Consider the following 22,280-nt stretch of genomic DNA (forward strand, 5'->3'; position numbering starts at 1 on the left):
CAAAATAAAAATAATTGAAAATAACCCTAATTTTTTTAATTTTTAAAAGACTAGATAGAAATATATCAACATGATCGTAGTGAGGATCCCCAAGTGATTACTCAGTGATTTACATTTTCTTGGGTATATTTTTCTGTAGGTTGTAATTTCTATATAATGAATGTGTATTATTTTTTATTTTGAAAAATCTTTAAGTGTAAAATAATTAAATGAGGATCTGGTATGATTCTTTTTTTTTTTTGAGAGAGAGAGAGTGGGTGTGTGCAAGGGCAGAGGGAGATGGAAAGAATCCCATTCAACACAGAGCTCAACATGGAGCTTAATCCCACCCTGAGTGAGATCACAACCTGAGCCAAAATCAGGAGTTGGATGCTTAACCAACTGCGCCACTTGGGCTTGATATGATTTACCTTGCATATTTTTTTACCTTTGCATATTTTTCAAATTCTGTAGTGTTACTGAATCCTCCCCTGAACTTGCCTTTCAGCCACTTCCCTACATCAAGTAAATCTTCTTGTTCTTCCTCTATTCTTGATATTTTTCTGACATGGCTTTCAGATATTACTGAAAAGGAAAAACATCAAAGTAAATCTTGATTAGATTTGTAAGATACAAAATTAATATACAGAAATCCATTTTTATACACTAACAACAAAGTAGCAGAAAGAGAAATTAATAAAATAATCCCATTTACAATTGCACAAGAAGAATAAAACACCTGGGAATGAGTTTAAACAAGAGGGTGAAAACCTGTGCCCTGAAAATTATAAAACGCTGATGAAAGAAATGAAGATGACACAAACAAATGGAAAGATATACCATGCTCATGGACTGCAAGAATTCATATTGTTAAAATGTCTATACTACCCAAAGCAATCTACAGATTCGATGCAATCTCTATCAAAATATCAGTAGTATTTTTCATAGAACTAGAACAAACAATCCTAAAATGTATATGGAACCACCAAAGACCCTAGATAGCCGTGCAATCTTGAGAAAGAAAACAAAGATGGACGTACCACAGTTCCTGGTTTCAAGATATCCTACAAAGCCACTGTAAGCAAAACAGTACGGTACTGGCACAAACATAGACACATAGATCAAGAGACCAGAATAGAGACCCCAGAAATGAACCCACGTACATATGGTCAATCTATGGCAAAGGAGGGGTCCAACTCTTGGTTTCTGTTCAGGTCATGATCTCAGGGTCATGGGATCAAGCCCTGGATGGGGCTCCTCACTCAACATGGAGTCTGCTTGAGTTCTCTCTCTCCCTCTCCCAACACCCCTCCTCTCCTCTTCCTCTCTCTAAAAAAGAAAAAAAAAGGGAGAGTAAATGATATTTTGTATAAAGAGCCTAGGACACTGTGCAGCAATTAATAGAGCCCCAACAAATGGCCTTCATGATGACCAAGTCGGACCTATTCCATAGCTGACCATAATTCAAAGCTGAGTCTAACACAGGGGCTGGGGTGTGGCTGACAGGGGCAAAAGCTGAGGGGAAATTAAAAGGAGGGCTAGGATGCAACCTTTCAACACACATTTACTGAAAAAAAAAAAAAGATTAAAATATAAATTTTTTGAAAAAATATTTTTTAAAAGAAACAAGCACTAATAACCAAGTGTCCACCATATGCCAGGTCCCATGCTGGGCACTGGAGTCAGAAATGAGAAGGGAACAAGGAGTGAGAGCAGAGGGTGGGAAGCCTCCTACCCTTACCCATCTGGCTTTAAATGCAAAGCCCAACAAATTCAAGATGCAAAGATGTGTTTTCATCAATATTAATGTCACACTTTTTCTTTGCAGTCCCAAGAGGGATGTGTCAGTATTTGTTCCACGGTAAGTGAAATTTAAAAGAAAAAAAAAATGACATGAAAGTTACCATTGCCAAAGTTTTCAAACCCCATTTCCTTCATATGAAAACCTAGTTTATTAAGAATTTCCTTAAATTCTGGCCAGAGTGTTGTTTTTTCATCTTCTGCGTTTTTCCCATGGTGTGAGATCCAGGAACCTGTTTTTAATAAAAACAATGGATTGGCTAAAATGTGAACTATATTCCACTACAGATACCTATAAATAGATTCCCACTGACTTGATCCCTTGAATTGTATTATTTGGATTATTAATGTGAAAGGAGAAGATATAACCCATAAAACCACGCATGTCCAAGACAAATGCCTCCTGTAATACAATTAACCCTATAAATTCCAACATAAGCTCTTCGACATTCCGAGCTTGCTTGCACATGCTGATAAAAGACAGGCACTGATTTGTTCATTAGGTCAAGAGCAGACCACCTTTTGGGGGCTTTTCCTTTGACCTCTGTATGGACCCGTGAGGATGTCATCAGTGCCCCCTGCCTCCTTCTATTAAAATGGTCAAAACGGGTAGGAATTCCTGAGGGAAGGGGTTCCTTACCTGCTGTGTACAACTCTTCAAAGTTTATCATGATCTAGTCCTTGGAGTTTCGGCCTGTAAGAAATTAAGATACCAGGACCCCAGGTTCGAGCCCCACATTGGACTCACTATTCAGCGGGGAGCCTGCTTCTCCCTCTCCCCCTGCCTGCTGTTCCTCCTGCTTATGCTGTCTCTCAAATAATAATAAATAAATGAAATCCTAAAAAAGAAAGAAAGTTAAGAAAAGAAAGAATTTCTCTCCATCCTCCCTCATGGAGCCCAGCACCTTCCGGCACAGTCAAGGAGCCTTGGCCTTTTAGAGTCGGAGAAATATATTCTGCAAACAGAGTGGGGCGATTTACCCTAAATTCTTGAGTATGACTTCAATTCCTGTTTTTGCTGGTTTGCTTTTTTATTATTATTTTTTTTAATGATCAACATTAAATCCTCGCCAGGTTTCCACTCCAGCCCCGTTCTCACCTCCGGAGGCTGGTTATCTTCCCTGGTGTAAGAGGCAGGAGGACCTAGTCTGAATCTTTAATGCTGAGTACTTCCTGGGACACGACAGAGACAGGTCCCAGGCCTTCAAGCTACATATGATTTTGGAAGCTATTTCTCTTAGCCAGGCCCAGGCACAACAGATAATCCTTACAGAAACACTGGAAAAATAAAAACCAGTTTAATTAAAGGTAAAAGAAAAAGTAATTAATATAATTACTGCTAACATTCTGGTGTTTGGCATTCATGTTCTTTATCTTGTGTGTACTATTAACATAGCTGAGATCCTTATTATATGGTTTTATACAGACAGACACATCCTCCTACCTTGTTCTTTTCACCTAACCTTATTATATGAACGTTTCTCATATTATTATAAACTTTTGGGAAAGGGTTATTTTACTGGCTGTGTGATATCCCATGGGCTGTGTGAAAGTTCCACACTTTGCTTCTTATTAGCCATTTCCCTAGTGGTGGTTACTACATTCATTCCGAGTTCTATCATAAATAACTCTCTAGTGAAGACCTTTATGCATCCAGATTTTCTCTGTATTTTCAATGATCTTCTTGAAATAACTTTCCATTAGTAGGATAACTGAGTCAAAGAAAAGAAATATTTAACCTTCTTGATATAATTACCTTCATCAAGTCTACAAATGGGTACTCTCTCCATCAGTGTATAAAAGTACCAAGAGAAGAGTTTGAAGCTAATTCTACTTTTTTTTTCCTTCAGATTTTATTTATTTATTTGACACAGAGAGAGAGAGAGAGAGCGCATATAAGCAGGGGGAGAAACAGGGAGAGGGTTCAGCTCCCTGCTCTAGGGAGCTTGACATGGGGCTGGATCCCAGGATCCTGGGATCACAACTGAGCAGAAGGCAGATGCTTAACTGACTGAGCCAGCCGGGCGCCCCGAAGTTAATTCTACTTCTTATTGACTGAAATATTTGGGGGCAAGTTATTTAACCTGTCTGAGTCTGTTATCTGTGTGAAATAAACTTCAGGTTTGTCCCACTTCCTATTAATCAGGCGCTTAGATCATGGTTGAATCATCTTAACCACAAGGCATGTGAGGAAGATAAAACTGTACAATATGGGCCGTTGCTTACAGAACCTACTCGACACTACATAATTGAACTGGTAGTAAATACTTGGTACATTTGTTACTGTTACTGCATTTCTGAACAGAGTCAGTGTTTTATATATTTTTCTATTTTATCCTTATGCAAATTATTTACCATCTCTGTTCTCAGGTTCCCCATCAGAAAAAATAAGGATAATAACTGTGCTTTTTGTAGAATGAGCATTTCTTGCTAATTATTAAGCTTTTAACTCACAGACTAATGACACACACACTGAATGGGATACTGGTAGGATTAGCCACACAAGTCAGAGAGATGTGGAGGGGAAGAGGAAAGAAGAAAGTAACCTTTATTTTATGCCTGTATTTTATGCATATTAATTTTATGCATTTAAACAGCCTGTATTTTATGCATATTAATTACACACACACACTATCATGAGAGGTGCTTCACGGGTACTCAGATTTTACAGATAAGGAAACCGAAATCCAGTAAGGTTAAGCAACTTTCTCAAGTTACCAAGACACAACACAAACTTGTGTCCTGAAACGCAGAAGGGTGTTGTACTGGCTTAGTTGTATTGGTTGTTGTATTGGCTTAGTCATCATTAACACTGTCATGGAGTTGAACAATTCATTGCTTTACTAACTTGCACTTTGTTGCTTAGAGAGAAAAGCACAAGGTAAATTCATCTGGGAAATTTATTCTCTTAGTTCCGCTCAAAGGTCCCTTTAAAGGAAGCTGCATTGATAATTACGGTGCATCAGTGACACCAGGGGAAACTAGGATGTGTGTGTGTGGTGATGGGCAGGAAGAGTGAAAGAGATTTCACGGCCCATTAGTTTCATTTGTTTTCAGATTATAAACTATATAAGTTGGAAGATGGTTCAGAAAGGAGAGACCCTGAAAGAAGAGGCTTCCTCTATTCCTGAGAACTCCTTTCATGGGAATATTCTTAGAACTAGTCAGAGTGATACCCCCACCTTACCCCCAGAAGGGCTGAAGACACAGGCAAAAAATTTGTCAAGAGTGTAAACTAAAAAACATCTGTTAGGTGAGACTACATGCAATTGCAGTTTTGCAGGCCCAAATCAGTCAAGTATCACCATTTTTGTATGGTTCCAACTCTCCCTACGACCTGGTTCCCTAAGTCTAGAGAGAGTGGTTTCTGGGAACTGACTTCAAAAGCGCCACTTGCAGTTTAGGGTTTTGGTGAGCTATATTGCCTTTAAATTCTACTCATCACTTTTAAGCTGGAACTTGGAACTATTTTGACAGATATTTCAAACTACGCAGAAGAAAAATAACTTAATTGCAACTGAATCTGTCTTCCAAGACCTGTGCTGCTTTTTTCTTCACCTGAAAAATCACATGTACAATAGGTAGAGTAATTGGATGGCTAAATGCATAATACTGGATAGGGCTATCTCCATTACTCCCAGGGTGGGAGGGGGCTCTGAATGAGGGACTAGAGGCCCTGCCGTCCTACTCCTTGTGTGCAAAGCTTGGCCAAAGCTACTCGCCCTGTCCGGACTTCAGTTTACACCTATATAAAATAGAGATAATAACCTGCCTCGTGGAGTAATTTGTGAGCCTGGCCTGAAATGTAATAAAGTGAGAAACCATTATAATTACGAAATGTGATAAAATTATGAAATATGTTAATAAAGAGTAATTCTGTGGATCACTGAGCATTGAATCTCTGGTTGGAAAGAAGCTTGGATGGTTTTCGGTTACCTCTTGCAGGGTAAAGAGAGAGCCATCTACAAAGACAGGCTTCGCTTGATCCGAACACAACACCAAAGGCCAAGTGCCTGTGCCTTGTTGACCTATAAATGTGGTTAGTGTAGACTGATCCATCTCCTAGCCGAGGCCCTGTAAGATGACTCTGTGGGCTTAAATGATGCAGATAGGCTCCACACAGGGATCAAATTGGCTAATTACAAAGTGTCCATTTTATGGTTCCAGATAGCAGAAGACTGGCTGGTTTCCTAGATTTTCCCTACTTGCACATTCAGAGCATTCCGGCAATCAATGTCAGCTCTGCAAGCAGTGCTCGGGCCTTCTGAGATTGGCTTGTGCACAGTGCCAAGACAAAAATGTGGCCGCTGCCCTCCAGGGCTTCCCACCTGAGCCTGGGGCCCAGACAGGTGACTGACAAGGAGGCTGCGGTAGCCAGCAGAGAAGACTAAAAAAAGGGAAAGAGAGGAGGGAGCAAGCAATCCTACCAGAGACAGTTTATCTGGAAGCTTCGTTGAGAAGGAGGACTTGAGTAAAACTGGGAGGCTGGGAAATAGACTAGAAATAGATGGATTGCTGGAGGCAAGAAACCAGGAGGCCGGGAGGCCGGTCATGTGCCAGCTAAAAGGGGAATGTGACTAGAGAGGGAGGGAGGGATTGAGAGGGCTTTGAATGCCCGCTGGGAACTGAGGCCTTAGACTTTATTCTGCAGGAAGCAGGGAGACATCCCAAAGGCCTCCAAGCGGGAAAGTAACAGAACGGAGGTCTGTCCTTCGAGGGCAGGTGGGGAGAGTAAGGAGCCTCTCCCTTCCCGGTGACACAGGAGGCCTGAAAGACAGGCATCCCTCCCAGGAGACAACTTGACCTAAACTGTAAGCTCCTTGACGGCAGGGTCAGGGTCTTGGCCACGTGTGTTTCCTTGCTGTCAAGCACAATGCCTGGTGATTAAACAAGAGAGAGACAGGAAGGAGGGAGGGAGAGAGGAAGAACATTTGGGGAATGAATCAAATTCACGAAGAGGGATGGATGCACGCCTGCGCAGGCTGAGCCCCGGCCTCCCAGGGGAAGGGTCTCAGGTCCTGCCCCAGCTCCGAGAGAGGTCGGAGAGGAGGGGGCCTCCCACACCCGCCTGGAGAAAGGTGCTCGCAAAATAGAGGCCGCAGCGCCTCGCTCAGGTCCGCTGGCGGAACTAAGTGTGACGCGGCCGCAGCGAGGCACGAAGGAGTCGCCGAGTTAAGTCTGGGGAAGCTCGCGTCCTGCGGGGGCGGGGGTAGACTCACGAACCGAATGAAGGAACCTCTGCGGCCGGTGAAGGCCGGGAGGGCGCTGGGTTTAGCGAGGTGGAGAGGCTCGTGTTCCCGCGTCGCACGGAAGCTGGACAAACCTCCCCAACCCCCGAACCCCCAACCCGAGCGGACCCCAGCCGCCCGCGCGCCCACTCACCTGCCGGCGGCTCCCGCGGGCTCCCTCCGGCGCGCCGTCTCAGCAGACGGCGGGGGCGCCAGAGCCCGCGGGGGCGCCAGAGCCCGCGGGGGCGCCAGAGCCCGCGTGTCCGCCGCCCCCGGACGCGCCGCGCACTCAAGCTGGGCTCGGGGCGGGGCGGGAGGGCGGCCGTCCCCGCGGGAGGGGCGCGCGGGAGGGGGCGTCCCCGGGCCCGCGTTCCCCGCCGCGTCCCACCCAGCGGCCGCGAGCACCCCCGGAAGCCCGCGCCCTGCTGTCGGGGTTCCTGCTGCGGCGGTTTGGGGTGTCGCGGGTTGAGAAGGGGCCACCGAGAATGCAGAGCGCTCTCAGAGAGCCGGATCCCTTCCAGCCGCCCGCGATCACGCCCCTCGCCGCGCAGCCTCGGCTGCTGTCCCCGGAGTCCCTGGTGTCTGTCCCGGGGGAGCCGCGAGGCGCAAGGCTCCGCGATGGGCGCCCCACTCGCCTCCGGCTGGAGGTTGCCACCGGCCGCGGCCCCAGGGCGCAGCCTGCCCTCCGCACCGCGCTTCTCCCCAAGCCGAGCACAGAGCCCGAGAAGCGGACCCGCCCGCGGCGACCCCCCGGCCCGAGCTGCTCCCGGACGCGCCCGGGATCTGGTCGCGCCGGGTCGGTGGCCCGGGTGGGGACACGGACGTTGGGGTCCTCGGAACCCCAGGAACGGGCCTGGCAGGAGAAGGGAACTGCAAGAAAGGAGTTAATCTGCCGATAGCTCCATTCTTTGCTCTTCCCCTGTTAAGCAAATCGTCCCGCTCCCCTCTGGATAAATCAAGAGAAACAGCCAAGATTGGCCCAGTTAGGCAGCAGGTCCCATTGGAGAAACTCTTTCTACCACCTGTCTAGCTGTCTCTGTTTTCTGAAGACAAGTAATACTCGCTATGTACCTCTCTACCCAGCTTCTCCGGAAGGTTAGAAGAGCTAAACAGATCTTCTCCTCACCGAGACGTTCTATTAGCATTCCTCGTTCTTTGCATTTCCACATCAATTTTATAGAATTCGTTTGTCAATGTCTACACCCAAAAGAGCTTGCAGAGATTTTGATCAGGGTTGCATTGAGTCTGTTTTGTCAAACTGATTCCTAAGTATTTCATGTTTTTGAAGCCATTGCAAATGTTGTTTTAAAAAATATTTTACTTATTTAGAGAGCGAGCGAGCGAGCAGGGGAAGAGGGAAAGGGAAAGAATCCCGCAGCCTCCCTTCTGAGCCAGCCGGACCTGGGGCTGGGTCTCAGGACCATGAGATCATTTCCTGAGCGAAATCAAGAGGAGCTGTCTTAACCGCTGAGCCACCCTTAATTGAACTTCCAAGTGCTTAATGCTTGTCTATGGAAATACAATGGATTTTTGTGCATTGATCTCTTATTCTACTAAACCTTTATATTGGATCTCTAGCTCCCAGAACTCTGAGAAAATAAAGTTGTGCTGTATTCAACCACTTAGTTTGTGCAAATTTGATACAGCAGCCCTAGGAAATGAACACAAGGAGATGGCAATCCCTCATTGTAACAGTGGATCTGTTTCTCCTTGCAATTCTATCAATTTTTGTCTCATGTATCTTAAAGCTCTGTTTTTCGATGAATAAACATAGAGGACTGTCATGTCCTCTTGCGGAACCAACCCCTTTCTCTTTATGAAATGACCTTCTTCACCCCTGATGACATTCTTTCTGTTACAGTTTTCTCTATCTTTTTACTTTTAGCCTACTTGTGTCTTTTTCTTTTTTTTTTAAGAAGGGGATCTTTCTTTCTTTCTTTCTTTTTTTCTTTCTTTTTTTTTTTTTTTTTGCCTACTTGTGTCTTATGTTTAAAGTGCATTTCTTGCGGCAGGCACCTACTCAAGTCTTGCTTTCTTTTCCCATATGACAATCACTGCTTTGACTTCATGATTTTTGTTTAATATTTTGAGGCTTCATGTGTATGTCTTTTTAAAAGTAGGGAGATACCCCCCCCCTTAGTTTCTGTAATATTGACAGGTTTTTAATAAAAATCAGAGACCTAGAACGGCTACATATGATCTCCCCCTAGTGGCTACATTGAATAATGCTATGAAATTCAAACAATTATTTCAGAGCACAACTTCTCCGTGGCAAGCTATGCCCATTAAACAGTTACGAAAACCTCGTTAATTTGACTTTAGTGTTTCCTGCACCGTGAATAAACTCCTCATGGTCGCAAGAGATGCCCAGTCCTTACATAGGCCAAGAAGGGAAACATGGTAATCTTGAACTGGGACGGTATTATAACCACCCAAAATAATTAATAACCACTATGGTGTTATTAATACCTTAATAAGTAATTAAGATAATATATAGTGGTTGACAAGGGATAGTTATGGAAAGTAAGGAATGAAATGACTTTCAAAAACATTCAGAAGACAAATAGAAAGCATACAATAAGTGATAAATAAACATTTTAAATATGTGTAGTAATTCCTTTGCAACTTCCTTTGAATCTATAATTATTTCAACATAAAATTTAAAACATATCAACGATCATGATAAAGGGAAATGGATCCAAACTCTCTAGCTAAAAGAATAAAAGTATCAACTTTAAAAAAAGAGAGAGAAAAGAAAATATGGAAGTTTACAGGGAACATACATAAAACATACAAAATGGAGAAAAGTAAAGGGTTAGAAAAAGATAAACTAGGGGAATACAGACCAAATGACACCAGGGGGAAAAGACTTCAAGGTGAAAAACATTACTTCAGATAAAGAGGATCACAACTTAAGATTAAAAGTTAAATTTGTCTGGGCACCTGGGTGGCTCAGTGGGTTAAGCCTCTGCCTTCAGCTCAGGTCATGATCTCAGAGTCCTGGGATGGAGCCCTGCATCGGGCTTTCTGCACGGTGGGGAGCCTGCTTTCCCCTCTCTCTCTGCCTGTCTACTTCTCTGCCTACTTGTGATCTCTCACCCTGTCAGATAAATAAAAAAATCTTAAAAAAAAAAATTTAGAAAAAAATTGCCAAGAAAACTTGTATTCCTTTAAAATTAAAGCCCTAAAATATGTAAAGGAAAATTTGACACAGCTACAAGGAGCGACTGATAAGCCAACCATTAACGTGGCTATGATTTCATATGGCAGATTATTGGTACAGTCATATTTCTGCTAGTATAATTACTCCTCCTACTTTATATGATGAAATTCTGCATACCTGCATTTCATACTGTTCCACAAAAACTATGGTGGGTTAAATGTGCTCCATTACTGGAAAAAGTGGAGAAGTGTTGCACTAGAAATTGAAGCACACTACTTCCTATTGATTGAACAGCATTTACTGAGCACCTGTTATGTTAAAAGAGTAAGTTGTTTTACTTATTTAGTTTAGCCATTTAAAACTGCATAAGCTGGGGTGGGGGTTCTGGGTGGCTCATTTGGCTAAGTGTCTTGACTCTTGATTTCGGCTCAGGTCATGATCTCAGGGAGATGGAGGTCTGTGCTGATCATGGAGCCTGCTTAAGATTCACTATCTCCCTTTGGTCTGCCCCACACCCCGCCCCCGGGCTCCTTCTCTCTCCCTCTCTCTCTCTCTCTCAGAAATGCATAAGCTGGAGTTTCATAGAGCATGATAGTGAAAACCATAGTTTTCTGTAACTCTAGTTATAGCCCTGAAGTTCCTCGCTCCCCTATCTCTCTCTCCCTCTGTTAATTAAGTCTGTCTCCTTAAAATAATAAGTGCTTGATTTGCCAAGCAACAGTAAAGAATTTCCAAATTATGATATATCTTTGGTATATTTTCTTTTAAAACTAAGAAAATACTATATAGCAAGCACAGATATTGGGCCAGGAGCTCAACTGTGCAAGACAACTTAATTTCTTTGAAGAGACTCCATTCCGCCACGTGGTGAAAGCAATTTGGGTCCTTTTTCTCTTTCACTTTGGCAGTGATTTGCATATAAATCCCAGGGATTTCTATAAATATGGGAAGGGAGGGGCATATGGTCTGGATTTTCACCTATGCATGCGGGCATCATCTACCAGGTCCTTACCCCCTTCTGGTCTTCAGTCACTGCTCTGTCAAGGTCATTCTTGACATTTGTCTCATTTCCAAACATGAGACTCTCCGGGTCTGGCTTGTTTTCAGCTAACTTGGTTGTCCTTGGATACAAAATGCTATTCCGCTGCTCCTGGGCCACAGTGGGGCAGGAGAAACTCATGAGGGCTGTGCAGGGTCCTTCACACAGGCAGACTAACCTACAGATACTGGAATTTGTTCTTTTGTTCCTTTATACTTGGATGAACTTTGTGTCTGACCTGGGTACTAACACATCACCCAGTCCCTTATCTCCTGGCTTCTTGCTGCCTCTCTGAGCTGGGGGAGAGTACAGCACCCCTATTTCTCGAGGACCCACACTGACATCTCACTCCTTGCTTTCTCCCTAATATACCTCCTTTCTCTCCAGGTTTGGGAAAACTTGATGCAATCTTTGGAAGGATGGGGTGGGCGGGAAAATTCGCTTTTCTTCAGGTGTTCTACCAAATCTACTGTTTATACTTGAAACCTTTCTTTTCTTTTGGAAATTCTAATGCCAAGAATAGTTTTCATTTTCTCTGCTCTCTGCATTTTTTTTTTTTAAGATTCCATTCATCCGCTTGACAGAGAGAGACAGAGAACACGAGCAGGGGGAGTGGGAGAGAGAGAAAGAGAGAGAAGCAGGCTCCCCACTGAGCAGGGAGCCGGATGTGACCCTGGGACCATGACCCGAGCTGAAGGCAGACACCTAAGGACTGAGCCACCCAGGTGCCCCTGAATTTTTTTTCCCCCTGAAGCAATGACAGAGAATGTCTGTCTAGCTACATGAGAAAAGGATCATGGGATAAAAGCAAGCATATAGGGAAAAAACCTCAAGTGTTAAAATAAAATATTGTTACTCAACCGTGCAGAGGAGCAAAAATGGTCTCACTGATAACATTTATGACACGTTGATTGTAATAGTAACAGGGATTCTCCTGTCAATGAAGTGAAAGCAGAGGAACCCTTGAATCGTAAAAAAGGTAGGTGTGGTGTTTTAGTATACAGGTCAGAGACAGACATACAGAATTCATTGAAGTGTTTTTTTAAAAATGATGGTTTGGTGGGGGGGCACCTGTCTGGCTCAGTTGGAAGAGTGGGTGACTCTTGATTTGGGGTCATGAGTTCAAGCCCCACATTGGGTGTAGAGGTTATTTAAACAAAACTTAGAAAAAAATTATTGGTAAGTCGCATGAAACACTAAATGCTAGGGAAGCCAGTTCAAAGGGTTCTTAAAAATCAATCAAGTCAACTCCAGGTGAATAATGGCTTTATTCACAGAGAATGCAAGTCAAAAACCAGAGGTGTCAATGTGGGAGGTAGATAGTTAGAGTCGGATATGTTATTACTACCCATAAATTAAGCTTAATTGTCCAATAAAATACCAAATATTCTTTTTGGAGTCTTGGATAAAGTAAGGAGGGGATGCTAAGATTATGAATGGCAGAGAAGTTATGGAACTCTCTTTAGCAAGGGGGGGGTCCTACCTGTGTTAGTGGGGACTAGAGAGTGCCCTAGCTCCCCTGCCTCCAGCAACCACTGAGCCCCTTTCTCCAGGGATCAGGGCTTTCCGGGAGAAGTCCCTCTCTCTGACCACCTTTTTCTGTTTTTGTTTTGTTTTGTTTTGTTTTGTTTTTAAATGATTCAGGGACTCCTCTGCCACCGGAAATCACATCCTTTAAATAATAGTGACTAAAATCTTTCTAACCAAACTTTTTGTTTCATGAGCATGCATAAAATGTTAAAAAGACAGACTGTGACTGAAGTACCCCTTTGAAAGTCATTCAGCTGGGAGGACAACAAGCGAACCCGGTTGGACCCTGTCGCCCACAGCACGGGAATTATCATGTAGACACCAGACATTAGCGTCTTTAGGACAATAATCTTAACTTTCTGATTTTCCTGAAGTTTTCAGTGTCGAAAGTGAGAATGCATTAATGCTTGTTGAAAGGTTTTGAAAAAGAAAAAAGTGAATGAATGAATGAATAAATAATTTAGGTGTTAGTGGTTCAGATCATTTCTATGTTGATGTGGAAAAGTCAGAGGAAAATACACACCCAAGGATCTGACCACTAAATGTAAGAAGGTTCTAGAATGAGCAATGGGTTAAAAAAAAAAAGGACATATTTTGTAGTTTCATAGTTTTGTTTGGCATTAGCTAAAATAGGAACTGGTAGTTGAAGCATTTTGAAGGAATCCTCATGACTTCTGAAGGTATGCGGTGTGTATGTTCAACTTTACTATAATGACACCTGATTATAAAGAACTTGTTAATTCCATGTTTATTAGCTGAGCTACCCTGAGCAAGCATTGTGAGCAATATTGCATTTATTTTGTTTTGCCTTTTTGAAAACAATGCATCATTGCGAATATGTCTATTAAATACCTTTGAATGAATTTCAGAAATTCTTATGTGGTCTTCCATGATTAAAAAAAATAAATTTTCAGAATTTACTCCTTATTGCTTACTGCTGAAATTTACCATGTGAACACATAGTAAGGGCATGTTTTAATTAGTAACAATTTTAGATCTATACCTACACACATTATCACCGCTATGAACAAATCCTTAAGTGTTTTTTCTTTATTTCTTGTGCCTTTTACTCTTTAACAGATCCCATTCTCTATCCCCAGCTTGGTAAAAGATTGAAGACTCTTTAAGAAGTTTCTACTAAAATTAATGAAGATTAGCCCAATACCCTCTTCTCAGGTCCCCCCCCCGGACCCCCCAGCCTCCAGGATGCTGTGCCATATTTGAAAGCAGAGTTTTCTCTTTGATTTCCCAGATGCCTTGTCCATTCTTATGTTGTCAGAAAGCCCTTGAGTGTTGGGATTGGTGGGTAGACACATGTTCTGCTGAGCACCATTCTCTCCCCTGCCTGTGTAAGTGATACCTGGATCTTGTGATCACAGTCAGCTCATGCTCCTGAGGGCATCTGAGGCCTCTCTTTTCTGAGAAAGTCCATGGAGGGAGAGGACAGAATATAGACTTCCATGGAAAACCTCTTGTCAAGGATTCCAGCTACAGCTTGCCCTACATGATGGGATAATTGGACAGAAGCCAAGGAGAAATATCATATCTTCCATTTAGAAAATAGAAAAAATTGGGATTGGTGAAATCAAATGCAACAAAGATGATAATACTTCCTGAATTAGTATGTTAATATTTAATTTAATTTAATTTTAGTATCTGTTAAAAATCTTCTAGTGATATGGAACTAATTGAACCACTTGACAGTAAAAACAAATCTAGACATAGAAGCAGACAAAACCTTTTGTTTTTTAAGTGGTTATAGAATCACATGTAAGTTGTTCTTTTTTAAAGATCAGTGATCAAATAAATGAGTCATGGTATGGTGATTTCCTTAATTAAAGCTATATAAGAACACAATATATGACAAACTAGAATTAGTAATCCAAAGCAAATAATGGAGAAAAGAAAATATCTGCTTAAGAACTAGAGTTGTGGGGGAGGCGTCTGGGTAGCTCAGTTGGTTAAGTATCCAACTCTTGGTTTAGGTCAGAGGGGTGATGGGATTGAGGCCTGCATGGGGCTCTATGCTCAGCACGGCGTCTGTTTCAGGTTCTGTCTCTTCCCACTCCCCTCCTTACCCCCCTTGCCCATGTGTGTACATGCTCTCAAATAAAATCTTAAAAAAAAAAATCTTAAAAAAAATAAAATAAAAAATAAAATCTTAAAAAAAAAAATTAGTGTTGGGATACCTGAGAATGGTATGGTATGAAATTAGATCAAAAGAAGTAGAAGAAGGGGCACCTGGGTGGCTCACTCAGTGAAGCTTCTGCCTTCTGCTCAGGTCATGATCTCGGGGTCCTGGGATAGAGCCACACATCAAGCTCCCTGCTTGGCGGGGAGTCTGCTTCTCCCTCTGCGTCTGCCTCGGCCCCCCCCCCCGTGCTCATGCTTTCTCTCTCTCAAAAAAAAAAAAAATATCTTAAAAAAAAAAAAAAAGGAAGTAGAAGGAAATAGGCCAGTAGGGCAAATAGACTACTGTATCTACAAAAGATACATTTACATCAGAACATGAAGTATGTCATCATATGGATCTGTTCATATTTAAATAAATAACACTGCTAGAACAGTGTAATAAAAAATCTCAAAAGAAAAACAACAAAATGAAACGTGTTTAACATGCATTTATTGCTGTAAATATATAAAGAATTTTAAATATAAATACTCTGCTTTCACACCACAGTCAAGGAAGATTAAAAATGTATACCCAGGGGCGCCTGGGTGGCTTGGTGGGTTAAAGCCTCTGCCTTCAGCTCAGGTCCTGGGATCGAGCCCCACATCGGGCTCTCTGCTCGACGGGGAGCCTGCTTCCCCCTCTCTCTCTGCCTGCCTCTCTGCCTACCTGTGATCTCTGTCTGTCAAATAAATAAATAAAATCTTAAAAAAAAATGTATACCCAAGGAAAACCCTGACTAACTACATCAAATCAGACGGGTACGTGCAGTTCCAAAGCAATTAAGGAGTGCCAATTAGAACTCATAAAATGGCACAAATAACTAAAAGAGGCTTTTTTAAAAGCCAGTGCTGGGGGAGGATCTGTGATCATTTGACGCTGCTGGTGGGTTGCATCCTTTCTGAGGAGCAACTTCTCAATATGTAGCAAGAGCTAAAAATCTTTTTAAAACATTTAATCTACCCATTCCATTTTACAAAACAGAAACGAGAAGGGAAAATAGTAAAGGGAAAGTAAAATTTGTGCAAAGTACGTAGCAGCATTATTTTTCATCGTGAAAACAAGAAACATCTCTAATGCACAAAGTGAAATGTTTAGGCAACTGCTCAATAGTAACAGAATGGAACCCAGCTATTATGTGGATTAGTTTGACCCATGAAAGCTGTAAGAAATAAAGCTGACTCAGGGACAGATACATCCACGGAGAAACTCTTAAGTTTCTTGGGACACTGAACCATCTCTTACTCATAGTGAATCCGCAGGGTCAAACTTTGCTCCTGGTACAGGGTAAATGCTACAGGGCTTGTTGAACAAATGCTCCAATGGCTTTTCTATTAATGCTGAATTCTTGAACTTCTGCCTGCTCTGACATTGGTAAACTTGCATTTGCTAGCTTTCACGGGGCTCGCCTAGATTTCTGGACTCTAGCCTGCCCAGCCTCAGATAAATGCATACCCTTCGTGGTCCTGGCACCTGACTAGTGACCTCTGCTCTACTGAGGGCTCCATACCCCGGGTGTCAGACAGCTGCAGTTCAATTAACAGTTAACATGAAAGGCTGCGCACTCATCAGCAAGCTTATGAAAAAAAAAATGCATAAACTTTGTCAAATATACAAAATTGGGAAGAAACTTGTAGGAGCCTCCCCAGTCCTCAGTGCCTAGCATGAAGAGGCAAACACAGACAAGGATTCAGACCTTCTCTTACTTGACCCCCAGTCTCCCAGCTGCTCAGACGGGAAGGCGAACAGCACTGACCCTCAGGAAGCCGTCACCCGCCCGGAGAACATTCTGCCCAGATTATGTCCCCAGATTCTGTTGACAGCGGAGCAGCACATTGAGCCCTTACGGGATTTACAAAAGAAGCGTCCTGTAAGGCCCGCTGTAAGGCCCCCGTTGTGCCCCTGCACTCGCACTCGGGCTTTCCCCCTCTCCTGGTGGCGCTGGAGGCCAGGGCCGTTAAGTATTTCATGGTAGAATGAATGGTTGAGGGACTGAATGGAGGGAAGAGGGGATTCGGGGCAGGTTGCCAGATTATGAGCTAATCACAGCATCAAGTGACGTTAGCATTTATTTTGGAGGATCTTAATTTATTTGCAAGCGCACACAACTCGGAAGAGGCCCACATCCAAGCAGGGAGCGTGGTGAGGGACGGACAGGGTTGCAAGGAAGAAGAAAACAGCCCGAAATCCCTTTAGCCAGGAGCGGGTCCCGTGCAGGCCCGAGGTTAAAGCAAGCCGTGCTTGAGGCATCGGTCCCCTGTCTGTCCCCAGGTCGGCCCCAGCCTAAGCCTTCTGGTGCTATAAATACAGCGGCCCACACGCTGCAGAGACACGGTGTTCCCTCGGCTCGCCGGGACAGATAACATGAATTTGCCCTTTAAACGTCCCAAGCTGAAGGCACAGCCCCCGGCCCACCCCTGCCTCCCGGAAGCGCCTTCGCCCCGGTTGCCCTCTGCCGAGGAGGGGGACGGCGAGGGGGTGTCCAGGCACCTGCCCAGCCAATGCGCGGTGCGCGCCGGGCCCCGGGGTCCCTCCTCCTCTCGCGAGACGCCGCGCGGGGCATATAAGGAGGGCTGCGGGGCGAGGCGAGCGGCCCCTTCGCGTCGCGCGGGGACAGAGAGCGGGTGGCCGTGCCTGGCCGGGCGGAGGCGAGAGCGAGAGCGCGGCTCCCGGAGGCTGTGTGCGCCCGGCTGTCACCATGAGCGATCAGGCGTTGAGCTTCCTGAAGGATTTCCTGGCCGGCGGCGTCGCCGCTGCCGTGTCCAAGACCGCGGTCGCCCCCATCGAGAGGGTCAAACTGCTGCTGCAGGTAGGCACGGCGGGGGCGCGGGCGCAGCGAGCCGGGTGCTGCAGGGCGCGAGCAGGGCGCGCGGGACGCGGGCGAGCTGCGGCGGCGAGGGGGAGCGGAGCGGAGCGGGGCGGGCCAGCCGCGGCGAATCTGGGCTAGGCCACGGGCCCCGGCCTACGGCGAAGAGGAAGGTGCCCTCTGCGTAGAGGCAGGTCCGGCGTCCCTGGCAGATTCCTGGTGTCGGGTGGCGCCCAGCGTTCGGGTGTCTATATATGGAAACCCACCCCGGGTAGGTTACAGCCAGCCAGAGCCTGCTCCTGGGACGGCACTGACCCTCCACTTAGGTCTCCGAGGTCGGCCTCACCTTTCGATTTTCAGGTCCCTTGCACCTTTTGTCCGGCAACCACCTTCTACAGTACAAACCTCGGAATAATTATTGCCCCAAACCTCGCATAGTGTGTCCCATGCACCATGCTGTAGGCTGACATTTATTTCATTTATCTTTCTGTAAGCGGTTAGGTATTATTCCCACTATTTTACAGCTGAAGAAATAGGTTTTGAGAGATTAACAGTTTTCAGAATAGACTCATGTTGTCTTACCTCGTCCCCAAATCTTTTCGTCTGCCGTCTGGTCTATGGCTTCTCTTCCTCCTCATCCTGTCTGTCCTGTGTCTCTCTTCTTGCCCAAAAGGCAAGGGCCCCTCAATGAGAAACTCAGCCTCCTTGATTTGAGAGTGAAAATTATCATGAAGAAAAAACCCCAGTTGCTCACTCACAGCGACAAACCCTTCAATAATTAATTACTTGCGTAATCTGCTAGAAAATTTTCAGGCTCTAATACCCAGTGGATTTATTCTACTTCTGTGAGAGCATCTACTCCTCTGAGATCCTGGTCTCCAGGGAGACCCAGTGAGACTGAGGCATCATTATCTCCTGCCCATCCATTGTGTGTGTGTTATATCAGAGCAGGTGCCCTGGAGGGCAGGAATCTTTAATCATTTCTATAACCCAATAAGCCCCTAGCATAGTTCTCATACCTAGGAAAAAGGCAATGCATAAGTGACTCTTTACAGTGGAGTCTTTTCAGTTTATTTGGGGAAGAACCTTTTCTCTCAAGTGCCCTGATAATTGAGGCAAAAGCAGATTTTTTTGGTTTATTATCCCAGTAGCTGATGTACTTCTTTAGTTAATAACTGCTTGATTTCCCCATAGATTTTTTTAAGAAGGAAATTCAGAGAGTTGTAAACGTTCATTTGCTCCTGTCCTCTTTCCTTCTCCCTCTGCTCTGGCCATCCTCACCCAATCCACCCCTCCCTCCATCTCCTCCCCGCCGCAGGTCCAGCATGCCAGCAAACAGATCAGTGCCGAGAAGCAGTACAAAGGGATCATTGATTGTGTGGTGAGGATCCCCAAGGAGCAGGGCTTTCTCTCCTTCTGGAGGGGTAACCTGGCCAACGTGATCCGTTACTTCCCCACCCAAGCCCTCAACTTCGCCTTCAAGGACAAGTACAAGCAGATCTTCCTGGGGGGCGTGGACCGGCATAAGCAATTCTGGCGCTACTTTGCCGGTAATCTGGCTTCCGGTGGGGCAGCTGGGGCCACCTCCCTCTGCTTTGTCTACCCGCTGGACTTTGCCAGGACCAGGTTGGCTGCCGATGTGGGCAAGGGTGCTGCCCAGCGCGAGTTCAGTGGTCTGGGTGACTGTCTCACCAAGATCTTCAAGTCTGATGGCCTGAAGGGTCTCTACCAGGGTTTCAGCGTCTCTGTCCAGGGCATCATTATCTACAGAGCGGCCTACTTTGGAGTCTATGATACTGCCAAGGGTGAGAGAGGGGCCTCAGGGGGTGTGGAGTGGGGAGGAAGAAGGTCCCCAGGGGTCTGTAACTCACGAAGGACCGGATATTTATTAATAATCTTGGTTTTGTTCCTAGTCCCTGAGCTAAACGGATGCTTCTGAAGGGGTGGTATGGTGTGGATAAATAGCTAAAGGAGTCTCCTTGTCCTCTACTGAAATAAACTCTGGCCTTGAGTTATTCAGAGAGGAAGAAGGGGAGCCTGCCTCCCCCTTGCCATAGCTCTGTCAGTGACCTAGTTGAACTTGGAGCCCCTTCAACATGCCCTGTACCCTGGGCACAACTCCTGCTTCCCTGGACCCACAGGGCAGTCCCCAGCTTTGGCTGGCTGCCTGGTTGTGAAGCACCCACAGGGGCAGGTTCTTCCAGAAGGGTAGGGCATGGAGTTGGAGGTACGGTAGCCTCTTCTCCATCTCTGCTTGCTTTTGGCTCAGCTGCTGAGAGAAATCACGTCACAGCCATTTGGCTTCTTGCCTCTGCCCAACAGGGATGTTGCCTGACCCCAAGAATGTGCACATTATTGTGAGCTGGATGATTGCCCAGAGCGTGACAGCGGTCGCAGGGCTGGTGTCCTACCCCTTTGACACAGTCCGCCGTAGGATGATGATGCAGTCTGGCCGGAAAGGGGGTAAGCCTGACACCTACTGGTCTCTCATTTCTCTGCCCAAGAGAAACACTATGCAGTGCTCTTCCCAGTCTTCACTGTTCTGGTTAAAATTACGTGTTAAGAACTTAGGAAAGAAGCTTTATAGTCAGTCCCCTTAACACTGTCAGCTGTTCCTTTAGCGGAAAGAATGTGTTTCTATCAGAGATAAGGACATCAAAAAATGAGATATTTCGAGGTGAACTTTACTAAGTATCTAATATTATAGAGGCCATAGGCCCTTTTCCCTTAGAGCCTGGGTACAGAAATACAGGAAACTAATTAATTAGCTGGTTTATTTAAAAATACTGCTTTTGGGAGATGGTGCTTTTGTTGGGTGACATGGCCTGAAGCCATTTTGGCTTCCATAGGTTGAAACATGAAATTGTCATTTTTAGCATTAAAAAGTCAAATATTAGTTCCATTTGCTTCAGCCTAATAGTTTTCTCTCTTTTAACTTGTGTTGGGCAATATAATCTGAGACTCTGCCCATAAGATTTTCTGTTCTCATCCATAAGAAGGGGGACCACCAGCTTAGTACTTCCACTCCACCCCATCCCCTCCCACTTTATGGTCTGACCATGTGTGAGTTAGCTAGTTCATTGCCCTGGTTCTTTACCTGATTTTGGGTGGAAGGAGCAGGATTGACAAGAGACACTGACAGTTATGCAAGGAAGAGGGTGTCTAGCTGGACACCCCATGAAGCTGGGGCTTAGAGCTCAAGTGACTGACTTTCCTAACACTGTGTACAGGTGTCTTGCAGAGGAAAAGCCTCTTTCCTCCAGAATTATAGAGCCCTTACCAACATTTGTTTCCACAGCGGATATTATGTACACTGGGACGGTGGACTGCTGGAGGAAGATTGCAAAAGATGAAGGTGCCAAGGCTTTCTTCAAAGGTGCCTGGTCCAATGTGTTGAGAGGCATGGGCGGAGCTTTCGTATTGGTGTTGTATGATGAGATCAAAAAATACGTCTAACGTAGTTAAAACTCAAGGTCATTGGTTCCAGATCCATTGTGTGGTTTAATAGACTTTTCCTATGGGAAGTAAAAAGAAAGATCTGGGATAAAACCAGACTGAAAGGAATACCTCAGAGGAAAAAAAAAAAAAGCTTCACTGAGTGTTCATTAAACCACAAATGTATTTTGTATTTATTTTACATTTAAATTCCCACGTCAGATATAAAATAACTTATCATACTTGTATAATTAACTGAAGAACTGATAATGAAGATAACCAAATGTGAAATCTCAATAAAGACCACTTAATGCACCATGTTTTTTTGAATTCTTATTCATTGCTGTGTGGATTTAAACATAAGACCACAAATGCTTATTTTCTAGCAGGACTTACATAACTCGGTGGCTCAGCTTCTGAATGTCAGATGTTCTACTGTGTGTCATAGGAGTACCTACAATGCTTAAAATGTGTGGTTTTCAAACTTTGGCGGCTTTTACCCACTTTCTTTTTATCTTACCTCAGGCCGTGGTGCTGGGGCCTCCAAAGCGGTGGCATGGATCCTGACTTGCGTAGTCCCACCTGATTTTATGCACTTTAATGCAATCTTCAGGAACTCTGAGATTACACTGAACAGTGTTGGGAGTTTTGTGAGATGAGGAAATGTTCTGTCTTAGGGCCTTTAGAGAAGTGTGATACTTAGAATTTTATGACAGGTGGGCAGTATTCATTGACAATCAGCTGGCAAGCTAGTATTTAGTACCCGTTAGGCTCTTTGGAAGATACAAAAAGATAGGAGCCAATTCTGAAAGAAACTTCGATGGGGTTAGGAGAGAGGAATGAAATGGCTGTTATTATATAATGTAATATCTAATATAATCTTGGTTGGGTAGGACTAGAAAGGGGGACATGATATGTGGGGAGTGGTAGGAGGCAGGCCTGAAAGAAAATAGCAGAGTTCCATAACAGGTATAGAAGATATCTGCCAGCACTTCTTTGCGGTAACAGTTTATCAAGACTAGAGACAAAGTCAGTTTTGGATATGACTCTCATAAACTAGTGCCCAAGTGAAAAGTAATTACAATTTCTAGTTGGAAATTACTTCTGGTCCAGGCTCATAGAGCACGAGC

General features: G+C 44.6%; 1 protein-coding gene across 1 annotated transcript; it reads left to right on the top strand.

Moving 5' to 3' along the window:
- The first annotated feature begins 17,491 nt into the window (after nucleotides 1-17,491).
- Nucleotides 17,492-21,470, top strand: SLC25A4 (solute carrier family 25 member 4). The gene is made up of 4 exons (XM_032869900.1): nucleotides 17,492-17,718; nucleotides 19,034-19,520; nucleotides 20,038-20,178; nucleotides 21,014-21,470. The coding sequence occupies exons 1-4, from the start codon at nucleotides 17,608-17,610 to the stop codon at nucleotides 21,169-21,171; spliced, it is 897 nt and encodes a 298-aa protein (XP_032725791.1). The 5' UTR covers nucleotides 17,492-17,607; the 3' UTR covers nucleotides 21,172-21,470.
- The last annotated feature ends 810 nt before the right edge of the window (nucleotides 21,471-22,280 follow it).

Source organism: Lontra canadensis, unplaced genomic scaffold (genome assembly GCF_010015895.1).
Source record: "Lontra canadensis isolate GAN:19392208 unplaced genomic scaffold, GSC_riverotter_1.0 scaffold39, whole genome shotgun sequence".
Classification (NCBI taxonomy): Eukaryota; Metazoa; Chordata; class Mammalia; order Carnivora; family Mustelidae; genus Lontra; species Lontra canadensis.

What these genes read in the sequence shown, in the direction of transcription:
- SLC25A4 (XM_032869900.1), top strand. Translation starts at nt 17,608, where the DNA reads ATGAGCGATCAGGCGTTGAGCTTCCTGAAGGATTTCCTGGCCGGCGGC. An exon ending in GGGTCAAACTGCTGCTGCAG is followed by an intron (nt 17,719 to 19,033) that starts GTAGGCACGGCG and finishes TCCCCGCCGCAG; the next exon opens with GTCCAGCATGCCAGCAAACA. An exon ending in GCAGTCTGGCCGGAAAGGGG is followed by an intron (nt 20,179 to 21,013) that starts GTAAGCCTGACA and finishes TTGTTTCCACAG; the next exon opens with CGGATATTATGTACACTGGG.